The sequence below is a fragment of the Lissotriton vulgaris genome, chromosome 7 (genome assembly GCF_964263255.1).
Source record: "Lissotriton vulgaris chromosome 7, aLisVul1.2, whole genome shotgun sequence".
Lineage (NCBI taxonomy): Eukaryota > Metazoa > Chordata > Amphibia > Caudata > Salamandridae > Lissotriton > Lissotriton vulgaris.
In genome coordinates this window covers 492,301,708-492,316,368 of record NC_141695.1, presented here as the reverse complement: position 1 = coordinate 492,316,368, position 14,661 = coordinate 492,301,708, and the positions used below count along the sequence as shown (strand labels likewise).

The following is a 14,661-nucleotide window of genomic DNA, read 5'->3' as shown; positions in this document are numbered from 1 at the left end:
CTTCAATGTCACCTGAAACCTAGGGCCACATGTAGGAAAGGAAAGTGTCTTCTTAACGGACGGAATCGCAATTTCAGGCCGTTAAGAAATGCAATGCTGCCTTTCAGTATGTGCAAAGTCATAAACACAGTTGCAAAATACGATTTCCACCCAGTAGAAATCACTTTTTGCGATTCCTAAATAGGAAATTGCAAATAGGAATTTCCTATTTGTGATTTCCTAAGCACATGTACAAACCCTTTTCTAAATGAAAAATGGGCATTTGGGAAGTGCCAATAGCTCGACTCCAAGTCAATCGTAACCATGTGCAATTTAAAAAAAACACCCAAAATTCATTGTTTTAAGTGCCATGTAGCATGCACATGCCCCTAGGGCATTTGTGCGCTTTACATGTGCACCATTTATTTTGGGTGTGCCTCAAGTAGTGCCTTATGTTCATAGGTGCCCTTGGTTTTGCAGTTCCAAGTTTACCATTTACTATTAGGAAATCGCAAATTTGGAAATGCAAAACCATTTGTACGTATGGACTTAAGGCCTTAGGTGCGATGGGGCAGATGTATCAAGATTCCATTTTGCGATTTCTAAATAGCGATTTTTAAGGAATCGCTATTTAGAAATCGCAAATTGGGATGTATGTAAAAAATCACAATTTTTAGCGATTTCTTAATCTTTCTTATTTGCGAATTCGCAATTAAGGAATAATTTCCCATTCATTCCTATGGGCCAGGAGGCCCATAGGAATTATTGTGAAATTAATCTCAATTTGCGATTTGCAATTTGCTAATCACAAATTGAGAATAATTTCAAGGGTGCAAGGGTGTCTCAAGGACACCCTGCTGCACCCCTGAAATGTACATGTGTGTGCATCTGGCGCACATACATGCCCTATGGGCATGTGTGTGCATCACATGCCACCTTCAAAAATTCCAAATTGTGCATTTTTAAAAGAATTCGCAAATTAACATCAACCTCAAGATGGAGTTAATTTGCGATTTCTTAACCAAAATTCGCAATTGAAAAATGCTATAACATAGCATTTAAGGAATCGCAAAATTGCGATTCCTTAAATGCTATGGCAAAATAAGGAATCGCAAATTTTTGCGATTCCTTATTTTGCTAATTTTTGATGCATGCCAAAACATGCAAATAGACCTTTTGCGATTTGCAAAGGCCAAACGGCTTGATACATCTAGGCCTATGGAACAAATGGTTTAGAGTTTCCTAAATAGCGATGTCATAATAGCAGTTCCTACTGTGTAGGATTCGCTATTGGGAAATCTTTATTTTTGTACATTACTTTTTGCATTTTCCAAATAGCAATTTCTTAGGATTCACAATTTAGGAAATGAAAGTTGGAAGTTTCGTACGTCTGGCCCTTAGTCACTGTAACAGGAGTGTAACTGTAGGAGAAGTGTGGCTCACTGATTAGAGCGGCAGACCCTGATGCAGAGGGTTCAATTCCCGACGCGGCAGGGTCCTGAGCCCAAAATGTCCCCGGACTCGATAATTCTCGCCTCGGTGCCTACTCTAATCATGGGGTCCCACGCTGCAACTCTGGGCAATAGCTTGCTTAATCTCCACTACGGCGGCCCACCCGCTGCGGGATGCCTGGCTTTCACCTTGGGGATGCCCAGTAGGGGTTATCTCACAGGGAAAAAGCCAGGACGGGTTCCCAAGGCAAGCGCCTTGATGCCTTCGGGTGATACGTGCGCTATATAAGTCGCAATACATTTACATTTACATAACACACTGCAACTGTCACAGAGGGCATCTGTCATTCTCTGTTATACCATCTCTGCTCCTGAATGTCGTCATTCCTGGCAAGTCAGTCCCTTTACTTGATGGCAGCCACTAGAACTGCAGTCTCCACCCCTTGGAGTTTTTGACCACACTCCGCTCGCATTCTCTGACGTGTGAGGTATGGCTAGCTTTTTAGGGTCAGTGTAAAGAAGCAATCAAACGACGTTCAGAACTAAATAATGGAAGGTAAGGGGGGTTATCCAACCACCCCAGCCACAGTTAGAGCAACAACTGCTTTACTTTGGCATTCCCTGCTCCCTTTGTACAACAACATTCCAACGTGGTGCATTCCATAAGTAAACGTATGCAAGATACCACACGTACCTCCTTAAACACACTAGTTGACAACAAAGTAGTAGTTCAGTTCCGCCCTTGGACCCAAAGTAACGCTCCAATAACTGATTGATTATATCCTTGCCGTTGACCCTATACAACAGTCTGTTAACTTTAGTCAAAGCAAGCACACATTTGAAGGAGGTGAAAAGTAAAGGAAATCAAAATGTAAAGAGGTCCTAATATTGCCATATATTTGGTTTGAAGTATCATTGCTTTTCTCTTCAGCTTTAACTACTATTTATTTTACAGGATATTAGAACTGAGGGTGTGGGACATCTGCATTTATTTACTTGAGCGATAGCAGCTTTAGCAATAAATGTATGTATTGCAATAGTTAGTGTTCCCGTAGTTTAATAATCGTTATTAATACTATTCAGATAATTAATTGATTGTTATTTTTTATTTCACATTTGTGCAGGTGGCATACTCAATTCCTGCTGCTTTAAGTATGTTTGTTTCTTTCAACCCACAGATTACAGGTACTGCTTTGGAATTTAATTTATAGTAATACCTCAGTCTCTGTGAGTTTTGCAGTTGTACTAACCTTTTGCATTTTCATTGAATTACACTTGTATTTAATATTGTGTAGCTGATAGTTTTAAGTAAGTGTCCCAAAGTGGCGCCACCTATGTTTCTTTACATTGTCAAAATCTTTGTACAGTAGCTTCATTTTAATAAGATCTTAAAACATTCTATAAAGCAGGATTGACATGTGTTTGAGACATGTAAGAAATTGGGTTCCTAGTTGAGAGGGGTGGAAGCCCCATAAAATAATAAACACAATCCTTATTTGGGTGAAACTCAAAAGTCACTAAATTTTCCTTCGCTTAATCCTCTGGTAGTTTCGCACAAAGCAGTCTGACTTAACTTAGAGACAACATAACAAAAGAAAAATCCCAAACCAATTTAGAAATATAGAGTAAAATTTAATACATAAAATGTCACCAAAACGACAAAACTCCAATCAGTTGAATCGAAGATATGAGTTTTTAATGTTTTCAGTTAGAATAGCACCAAAACACACAAAGCACCACTCAGTCATCTGGTCGCACTGGACGTGGGAAAGTCAGAAATTCAAGCCGACCTAGATGGCGAGTGGGTTGGATACAGGTTTGTCCCACTGAAGAATTACCTTCTCAAGTCCTCGCAAGTGTGCCATTCTTGGGTGCCGTGAATGGATGCTGTTTGTGCTAGGAGCGGGTGAGCGTCACAGACGCCCACTGCTGTAAAGCGAAGAGCCAGTCATCGCTAGACACACAGGCTATCGATGTCGACACGATGTTCAGGTCCGCTTAATCCTCGCATTGGTTGTCATAGCGGGTGGCCGATTTTTCAGCATGAAGAGGAGTCCAAAACTTCTGTATCTTCACCATTTCTTCAGAAGAAGCACACTTTGAGAACAGCCAAAGGTCCAGGACCTAGGGGCACTACTTGGGAATCGGGATTGACTCCAGCAAAGGTCAGAAGCAGGGCTCAGGCAGGTGCCAGCAGATCCAGTTGTGCTGGTCAGCTGTGCAGTTGCAGGGAGGCCTCTGGAAGCTAGTTGTGTTCATGTAGTTCAAACTCAAGGACAGCCAACTGACAATTGGAGTTGCTCCTGGAGAGCCTGAGTTCAAGGAAAGTAGGTCCAATCTTTCTTCTTAAGACAGCAGGGCACTCCTTCTTTTGAATCTTCTATATGTCCAGGAGTGCTTCAATGTGAAATTCTGAGGGTGTCACGTTTATCCTCAGTGATAGCCTGTGGGTGGAGGATGCCCCCTTTGCCTAACCTTCCCCCTTTACTAGAGTTGGCTCCAAACTGTCTAAGGTAATAAAGAGCAGGTAGGCTTACGTGTGAATTACATACGTCAGTGGAAGGGCAGGCAACCCTTAGAAGTCAGGAAGGGGTTGTCAAGGCTCAAGGCTACCCTTTGAAGCCCAGGAACGCTGAGTGCAACTCCCCATGATATCCTGCTCAGAAGAGCAACACTCTGCCCCACACCAAAGGCATGTTTGTCTCCAAGTCTGGAAGGAATGCTCAAAACACTACAGGAGAGACATTCAAATTCCTGTGACCGTGGAAATCGGCAGAACTGCACATTTGGTGGAGGCAGAAAAAATGTCAATTTTCTAAAAGTGGCATTTTCAGAATAGTACCTTAAAATCCGACTTTACACTTAAATAAATTGTAATTTATTGTTGAACATAATTTCCCTATCTTGTCCCTAACTGAAACTAGCATTCATTAAGTGTAATAAGGTAACCCAGTGTTAGTGTGTGGGGGTGATAACCTTACAGAAGTGAAAAACGAATTGTTCCTGCCAGGACATGTAAAACTTAAAAACATATGACCCACATTTTAAATGGAATGCACCCTGGCAGTATAAAACTGCTCTACAGACTGCAGAAGCATGCCTGAGACATGTTTTAAAAGGCTGATTTAGTGGGTGGCACAGTGAGTGCTGTAGCCCACTAGTAACATTTAATTTAAGGTAAGGTCTGGAGCATGTAGTAACATCTACTAGAGACTTATCAGTAAATTAAAGATACCTGTTAGGTGTTGGCCAGTTTTGCTATGATTTAGAGAGAGAGTACATGTACTCTACCACTGGTTAGCTGGGGTAAAGTGCACAGAGCCTTAAGGCCAAAAAAAACAAATTCAGCAAAAAGAAGGTGTGAAGGGGAAAAGTTTGGCGTAATTTCATGCCAACGATGTTCAGTCTAACAAGATGCTTGTGGTTTTAATGTATATAAAGAGGTAAATGTGCAAGTGGTTCATGTAACATTCGGTGAGGTAATTAATTGATCAGACTATACAGGAAAAGATACTTATCTGACGCATAATTTGTTGTTAAAAAGCCTATCCAGAATGGTATTAGTACGGGCGTTAGCACGTTTCGGCTCATAATCATACTGTCGGACAGAGGGTGATATCAATTGAATAAAAGATCCACAAAATCTTCTACAACAAATGAAAAAAAGATAAAACTGAGGCTGAATTATAATTTATTGTTTAGAAGGAGGAACCACACATTGAACGTAGGTACACTGTGACAAGCACTTCTTTTTTTGCTAAGAGATCATTTAGACTTATAAAACTGTGAATAGAATACATAAGATTAGAGTTGGGGTAGCTACCATGGACAGTACATACAAGAATGTAAATATCCTTATTAGCATTTACATTAGGCCATAGTATCCAACGGGGATATATTACTGAACGGTGAAGTTACTGAGTCTAAAAAAAAAAAGTAGGAAAAGTATTTTTTTAGATCTTGTTTTTGCTTTCATTAGCATTGCACCTTCATAAATAAAGGAAAACAAATCTTACAGAGACTATCAGGTACATGTAAATCAATTTCCACAGTAAACAATTCACTCTCCTAGTCAACCAAATCATTTTACAATGCCGCATATGTCCAGATTGGCAGTGGCTACAGCCCATACAGTTCAATGTAACTTTGGTCAACTCAACAATTCATTCTCGCAGAAAAGCTACTACATCAATCTACGATTCATGGTTGCTTACTATGATAAATACGACTGAAATGGGGATCGTGAAGAACTGCAATTTGAGTAAGCAACTAAAAAAAATTTGCTGAAAGATAGTCAGAAAACTAGTCTTTCTGTAAGAGTTAATGTCTGCTCTCAGTCAGTTGCAATCTGCCCTGTTGGATCAAGACGCCACTCTGCATTGGTGCAGCTGGCAAAGAAGGATCTTAACCAAGCACTATTAGATGCCAATGTGCATCATCTTGCCGAGTTACGTTGTCTGAGGAAGTCAACACTGGGAAGACTCCACATCACAATAGGATCTGTACTGGCCGAAACGTATTGAGCCCTTCAAAAAATGTAACTCCAAGATTTGCTAGTACATGGCTAATGGTGCTAGTAGTCCTGTGATGCCACTCTGTTTCCATTATGTACAAAACACAGACTGAATCAAACATTTAACAAAACATTTTAAAGGTAGTAATCCGCAAAAAGAGGGGGGGTCAGTAAGTCACGCGGGTATAATTGTGGAAGCAAGTTCTCCCCCATTGCCCCAAAACAGAATTGTGATGTCATAAGTCTAAGCCGACGAGAAAGTGCACCCACCTGAATGTAATTCCCCAAGCCCTATATAGGAATGAATCTGAGATTTAGGCAGAAAACTGAGCATACATTACACCTTTCATACATAAATAATTCCGGAAACCTGGCAAGGCTTGACAATCAGCCCAATATTCAAGGGTGGAGATGCACCGCAACACTGTTATTCAGTGCCCCAGTATGTATGCGCTGTGGCCCTAAAATAGTATTGGCATTTACTTTCCTAGTTTAAGGCGATAGTGTTAGAAATGGGGCTCTCTAGTTGACAGAGGTAGGTACCTTTGTCCAAATAGGGACCCTTGCTTCTAGTCAGGGTAAGGGGGATTCCCACTTTAGATAGCTTCTGCTCACCTCCTTGGTAGCTTGGCACAAGCAGGCATGCTTATCCCAAAGGCAATGTGTAAAGTATTTGTAACAACACTCACAGTAACAGTGAAAACACCACAAATGGACACCACACCAGTTTAGGAAAATAATATAATAATCTTTATCTAATCTTAAAACGACCTCTATCGACAAAAAACTAACATACACAGCTACAAATATGACTTTCAAACGGTTTCAAGAACTTGTACCATAGAAAACAATGGATGCGTGACTTTTACACAAAGTACCTGTAGTTGCGTCAAATTTCACAAGGCAAAACAGCCGCAGAGTGAAGAAGCGTCGAAAACAAAGAGATGCGTCCGTTCCTGAGAACTTGGGGAGGCGATGCAACAGTTCTGCTGCACGCAAGGAGAATTGATGCGTCGAATTCGGTCTGTAGGAGGAAGTGATGCGTCGATTCTTGGTGATGGTTCCGGTCTGCAGGTGATGCGTCGGGAAAACTTACTGCACAGGTGTAATGCGTGGAAATCCGGGATGCGTCGGTAATCGATGCAGCGGCAATTTCTTCAGCCGTGATCCCTCAATCCATCGATTCTTGCAGCAGCGACAGGCACTGCGTCTGTTTTCACAGTGGCACAGCGGGGGTGTAAATTCTTCTCGCGCCATGAAGATGCATCGGAAAAACAGCCGCAAGAAGAGCGATGCTTCGATTTTCGCAGTTCTTGAAGTTTCTTCTGTCTTCCAGCTCCCAAACAGCAACTACAACCTCCAGAGGCACAAACTGACACAGGCACCTCCTGGAGGGTCAGAACTCACAGCAGCAGAGTTCAGGGGTGCTGGGGGTCCCTGAGACTTCAGAACAGGAGGCCAGCCCTCACAGGCCCATGGAGATCTCCTTCAAGCAGGGGACACAGCAGGGGCAGCTCTAGGCTCATGGCGGCCCTGGGCAGGGTGTAGGTAGGGGGCCCCGGAAGAGAGGGTCCGTGTGGGGCGGAGCGCGGAGGCCAGTGAAGAGGGGGGTGGCATGGGGGGGTCGGGGTGTTTGGAAGTGGAACAGAGCCAGAGGCTGCCAAATCCCTGCAGAGGCCGCCACGCAAATATGTATCCATCCTCAGAGGATGGATAATATTAAGGATATTTAGTGGCATGGTGGCCCCTGGGATTTGGTGGCCCTGTGCAGGTGCACAGCTTGCACATGCCTAAGGCCACCCCTGGACACAGCACACAGCAAAGACCTTCTCCTTTTCTTGGCAGAAACAGCAACTGCAGACAAACCCCACAGAGCACACAGCAAAGGGGCAGTACTTCTCCTCAGTCTCCAGCTCTCCTTGGCAAAGGGTCCTCTTGAACTCCAGGAATGATCTAGTTCAGGGGTTTTAGGTCTAATATTTATACCCCATTTTGTCTATGTTCTCTTTGTGCAAGGGTCTCTGAGCCCAGTCCGAAAAAGCTCTGTCCTCACTGGCGTGGTATGACCACAGGGGGTGGAGACATCATTGTGCAAGGGAGACAGGCTTTATTTAGGTGCAAGAAAAATTTCCTCCTACCACTTTAAATAATGCAGACCGGCCTATTCAGGTGTTGGTGAATTGGTGAAAATTCCTTTCACTACTCTGATTGCAGCCCAGGTCTATTCAGCTCAGCTCTGACTCATTCAGGAAAGACAGGACATGCATCCCTCCCCCCTTGGTGGCCATCTGAGAGAATGCACATCCCCAGCCCTGTCACTCCAAAACCAGACAGTCAATCCACAAATAGGCAGAGGCACACAGATTGGTTAAACAAGAAAATGCCCACTTTCTAAAAGTGCCATTTTCAAACACACAAGTTAAAAACCATCTTTACTAAAAGATGTGTTAATACATTCTGAGTTCAGAGAGGCTAAACTTTAATTCTTTATCTTGTTCCAATGGGAAGTTATATTTATAAGATGTTATGAATAAACTCCCATTCTGTCCTATGGGGCAAGATAGCCTTTCAATAGTGAAAAACGAAATTGATAGTATTTCACTATCGGGAAATGGCACACACACTGGGGATGTCCTACCTTTCACATACACTGCACCCTGCCCACAGGGGTACTTTGGGCCTACCTTAGGGGTGACTACCATGTACGAAAAGGGAATGTTAAGGCCTGGCAAGTAGGTAGAAATGCCAGGTTGACATGGCAGTTAACAAACTTCGCACAGGCACCGCAGTGGCAGGCCTGAAACATCTTTTCAGGGCTACTCATGTGGGTGGCACAATCAGTGCTGCAGGCCCACTTGAACAAATTCCTCACTTAATTCTGCACAATCTTTGGAAGCTTACTGATCTTGAAAATCGCGCAAGAAGGAATAATCTTCGCGTCCTGGGGATAGAGGAAAATAATGAAGGTGACGATCCACGGCGGTTTATAGTGGAGCTCTTCTCTGAAGCCTTTCCCGAGGTCACTCAGTGGGATTGGAACCTCGAGATCCAAAGAGCACATCGCTTTCCGCTAAATAGTAGGAAACAATCTACCACTGCAAAAAACACCTATCCTCGCGCCATCTTGATCTGCTTTAACAACTTTCTTGCCCGTGAACGTATATTTGACCTTGCTAGACCTAACAAGAAACGATCCGCCAAGGGATGTCAATTTTTTGTGCGTCCAGATTTCTGTTCAGAGACGGTTACTCGTCGCTGGCACCTCCGGCAACAAATTCCTCTATTCCAGGCTAAGGGGGCCCAGGCGTATTTGCTTTTTCCTGCAAAACTGAAAGTTCTTTTTCAAGGCCAGACAAGGTTTTTCATGTCGGAGATTGTTGCTAAGGAGTTTCTGGACTCAATATAATTCTAGTTTTGGCAAATTTTTTCTGATTAAGTAACACATGACAGTAATTATTTCTTTTGTGACTTACTCTACATCATACTTCTCTTTTTACTCGATGACCCATCAAATATATATATGGTATTTTCCGCTCATCTAAGTTGTTTAGGGTCATCGGTAGTCTGAAAATGGGGGAACACTATAGGTTCAGCGGTGTGTGTGTAACGCTAACTCAACCATCACAAGGACTCTGGTCCTGATACCCACTATGGGGGGAAAGGGAGGCGGGGTTCCCTGGGTAGGGGGGGTGGATCTCATAGGGAGGGTGGTCCAACCGAGGTGGGTTGTGGGGTGGTGGTATGGTGGTGGTGGTGGTGGTGGCGCTCAGAGTTGAGCATCCTGTTTTTTCATTATTTGTGTCATTTTTCAAATGCATCTGAGGTCATATCAATTAGCATACTTTTCTGCAAAAAACAGCTTGACTGTATTCTTTCTGGTTATAAAAAGTCTCATGTTTATTTATTGCTATTGGTGTTGTATCAAACATTATGGCTGCTTCTAGATTGAAGTTTGTAACTTGGAACATATGCGGTCTAAATGATCCTAAGAAACGTAGAGTTTTCCTTGAGCTGTTAAAGATAATGCAGGTCGATATTATTTGCCTGCAGGAAACCCATATACCATGGGGTAATCGTGCATGTCTTAGATTTCCGTGTTATGAGTTGCTGGCGTGTACCCGACAGACCTCTACAATCAGGGGAGTCGCTATCATTTCAAAGACTGGGTTAGGACTTGTTAAAAGAGTAAAACAAGATAATTGTGGCAGATGGTTAATAGCAGAATTATCGATTAAGGGCCGTCCTTTCTCTATCTGCTCAATCTATGCTTCTAATCTGGATGACCCACAGGTCATAAGGGATCTAAATTTAGAGCTAGCTATGTGGCCTCATCCCCTGTTTTTTTGTGGAGATTTCAATATAAATATTCCCAGTCATTTGGATATAACAAAACATGATATATATATAGGACGGAAACCTCAAGTCTATAAGGCGCTACGGACTCTCCTGGTTGAACATGGTTTGTCGGATATATGGCACTATCATCATCCAAACCAACCGGGTTTTACTTATTACTCGATACCTCATAGCAAAATGGTCCGCATCGATTATGTCTTTACTTCTCTTTCAATTGCTGGGTCTGGTAAGATTGAAATTAATCCAAGGACTATATCTGATCATAACCCTATCTCTTTTAGCTTTCCCTGGGATCGTCCAATGAATCAGATCAGATCATGGACATTTGATAGGAAACTCTTAGTTGATAAACTATATCAAGAACAACTTAACTCATGGATTATAGAGTTTTTTTCAATTAACACTGGTACTGCCTCGGTCGGTATCGCCTGGGATACATTTAAGGCCGCGTTACGCGGCGAAACCAAAAGATTTGCCTCTTATCGCTGGAAGACTGAGCAGCGAGCCGTAAAAACTAGACTTTCAGTTCTTCAACAAGCTGAACTCGATCTAAGCTCTAATATTCGTAGGGGTGAAGACATAGCAGCTAGTATGAAATTAGTTGCCATAGCCAAATCGAATTTATTAGAACCCTTATATAAAGATGTAGCTACTAAATATTTCCAATTTCGCACTACCATGTATGAACTCGGTGAAAATTCGGGTAAGGTTTTAGCAAAACGTTTACGACAAAAGGCCATAGCCAATCAGATAATTAAGGTTAAAGATAGTTCTGGTAATATTCAGGATACAAGTGTCGGTGTTTTAGATGTTTTTGTTGACTTCTACACAACCTTATATACGGAAGAAACTAATATAACTCTACAGCAACAAACTGGGCTAGATCAATTTTTTCAATCCTTGGATACTCTCAGAGTCACAGACGACCAGAACCAAATCCTCACCGAACCTATCAGTTGGGAGGAAGTTCTGATTGCCATGAAATCTCTCTCTAATGGCAAAGCTGCAGGACCAGATCTTATTCATCTTGAATTTTATAAGACCTTCTCACATCTATTTAGGCAGCAAATATTAGAAGTCTTTCGTCTTGCCCAGTCTGGGTCAATTCCCGACTCATGGCGACATTCTACTATCGTACTTTTTAGGAAAAAAGGTAAGGATGAATTAAACCCATCTTCATATCGTCCGATCGCGTTATTTAATACAGACAGCAAAATCTATTCAAGGATACTCGCCCACCGTTTAAACCAAACAATTCTCCCTCTGGTCTCTATTCACCAACATAGGTTTATTTCTGGTCGGGATACGACGGATCACATCAGGCGATTAGTGGCACTTCTGGATTGGGCAGAGACCACAAACTCTGCCCTCGGGGTGATCCTGTTGGATGCCGAGAAGGCATTTGACAGGGTCTCCTGGGGGTATCTGTGGTCCGTTATGTCCTGGAAGGGCTATGCACCCGAATTCATCCAAGCTCTACAAGCTTTATACATATCCCCAATGGCCAAAATTCGTATTTCAGCTAATGAATCACATTATTTTTCCATCAGTAGGGGTACCAAGCAAGGTTGCCCTTGCTCCCCCTTCTTTTTGCTTTATTTATTGACCCATTTTTATCCCTGATAGAAAATTCCCGTCTCATTACCCCTGTCACAGTGCATGGAACTAAATATAAGTCATTGGCATATGCTGATGATATCGTAGTGTTAACCAACAATGTCTCTCAATCTTTTCCTGCACTCGAGACTCTGGCAGCTCAATTTGGTTTAATTTCGGGGTACAAATTAAACATTGCAAAAACCCAAATTCTACAATCCATGGCCATGCCCATCTCACAAGCTCCTATCACCACTGTTGCAACATATCTTGGGGTCCAAATAGCGTCTGATGTAGATCAGATCCTAGAGTTGAACTACTCTTCTGCAATTGACTCACTCCATAATAAATTGGAACGTCTTGATCATCTACACCTCTCGCTCTTTGGTCGATCTAATATCCTTAAAATGATCGTTCTCCCTAAATTTTTATATTTTTTTAGATCTATCCCATTATTAATACCACCTCCAATTTTGAAAAAAGCGGAAAGAATATGCCAACGATTTCTATGGTCATACCGTAAACCAAGACGGGCCGCTAAATGGACATGCCTCCCACAGGAGCGCGGGGGGTGGACAGTCCCAAACCTAACATTCTACTACTGGGCAGCCATGATTCAACATTTTGCTGTCCCTCTTTTAGGGGATGCTGCTGAACTACCAGCTCATCTTTCTCCCTCGATATATTCAATATCCTTGGGAGACTCTATAAAAGGGATACTCACACGTATACTCGAACCTAGTTATTTAAAAAAAACTAAATTCAAGGTACTATGGACATTATTCTCAATATGGCAAAAAGTCCGACGTCACTTTAACATTTCTAAGATAATGTATTATACCCCATTAACAGCCTCTAGAGTACTTCCAACGATCTTTCAAGAGGGGGTAGCAAATATCTGGATAACTCTTGGTGTAAGGGAGATAGGTGATTTATCCGATTCAGGCCAAATAGCCTCTTTTTCGTTTTTAAAGGAGAAATTTCATCTCCATGTTAATCACTTTTTCAAATATCTTCAATTAAGAAGTTTTCTAGATAACAAGCTTCCTCAACACCCAATAATGTTCCAAAAACTTGTTATAGTAGAATCCATCAGAAGGAAATTGAAAATTGGCAATTTATATCAAAACTTTCTATCCCAACTTCCTGATGACCTTAATTCCCAGAATGACAAATGGGCGACAAAATTTGGAGTTCCTATTATCGACCTAAAGTATCCACTTGTATTAGCCAGATCGGTCTTGGTATCAGGCACCCTCCGAGCTCAAAGTTATATGTCTATGTTCAATCTTTATTATACACCGCTAAAACTTGTTAAAAGGTGGGGTGGTTTGTGGGGGTAAAGGGTCATTCTGTGCCAGATGTAAATTTCCTTCTGCAGATTCCGTTCATATGTTTTTCAGTTGTCCAGAGTTATCTATTTTTTTCAATCAAATTGAAACTTTTCTCATGCAGATTACTCAAACTTCTGTTAAAATAACCGCTGAAATGGTAATCACCGGCTATGAATATTCTACGGCTCCTGGAAAAACAAGACATTTGCAAGCTTTTCTTTTTATTTCTATGGCAATGATCAGACTCTGTGTTACTTCACTTTGGATTAATCCTGAACCTCCTACTTTTTGTCATTGGAAAGCCAAGATGCTGGCTTGGTATAAACTTGAGACTTCAGTGCAGCCTTTTAGAGGAAAAAGAAGACGCCTAATTGCCTCTAAGAACTGGGCACCATTTGAAAAAATGGGTTGCAAATTAATTAATTAATTTCATTGATATGTCCTTATGTTGCTTATATAATATCTTTTTCTATATGTTCATGTTTGATTTATGTTTTGCTGTTCTACCTCTTCCCACCACCACGGGATGAAAGGGGGAAAAAAACAATAAATAAAATTTAAAAAAAATAAAAAAATCTGCACAATCACCACACCAGCTCACAACCTCAAAACTTGACTACACTCGCCGTCTACAGATATTCAGAAGCTAAGACTCGCAATGTCTCGAATTGACTGTTATCGCTCAGAAATACTTTCTCTTCTGCTTTTTCCCTGAACTCATTTATGCTGTGTTGACCACCGTTATGACATGGTTTTTTGTATGCCATGTGTTTACTGTATGTGCTATCCAATATTTTGCTCACTATGTAAAGCGCTCTGATACCCTACCTTGGGTCTGGTTCGCGCTATAGAAAACTCTAAAAATAAATAAATAAAATAGTATTTGCTTTACCAGCTCTGGCACACTAGGTGCACTTTACTAGGGACCTACTAGTGAATCAAATATGCCAATCAGGCTTATGCACTTCATGATACGTGTTGTAACCGTAAATCCTTCATATGTACGCTGTTATTGTAACAACCGGATTCTCAGAACAGGCAGCTCACCAACCGTGGCTAACCCAGTCGTCACGTAACGACACTCTTCCCAGGCCACTATTTACAAGACATCTAGAATACTCACCTGAGAAAGTGAAAATAAGCTATTTACATGCCTGTATAGTCAAACATATCACTAATACCTAATAGAGTCCATATCTTATCCTATATTTACCTCATTTTATATTCTTTAACGTCTCCCGATGATATCTTCTATCTTTATAGTCCCGTAAGACTGTATCTTTAACGTCACCCGACGGTCTCTTTAACGTCACCCGACGGTCTCTTTAACGTCACCGGACGATCTCTTTAACGACACCCGACGATCTCTTTAACGTCACCCGACGATCTCTTTAACGTCACCCGCCGATCTCTTTAACGTCATCCGACGATA

At 41.8% G+C, this 14,661-nt stretch overlaps 1 protein-coding gene across 4 annotated transcripts in view; it reads left to right on the top strand.

Moving 5' to 3' along the window:
• The window catches only part of TMEM220 (transmembrane protein 220), a 216,189-nt gene that overhangs the window by 80,556 nt on the left and 120,972 nt on the right, over positions 1 to 14,661 (top strand). For all 4 annotated transcript variants that reach the window (XM_086930570.1, XM_086930568.1, XM_086930569.1 and 1 more), the window contains one exon: positions 2,555 to 2,615. In XM_086930570.1, the coding sequence (XP_086786696.1) occupies positions 2,555 to 2,615 (61 nt within the window). The remainder of the gene's footprint in view (positions 1 to 2,554; positions 2,616 to 14,661) is intronic.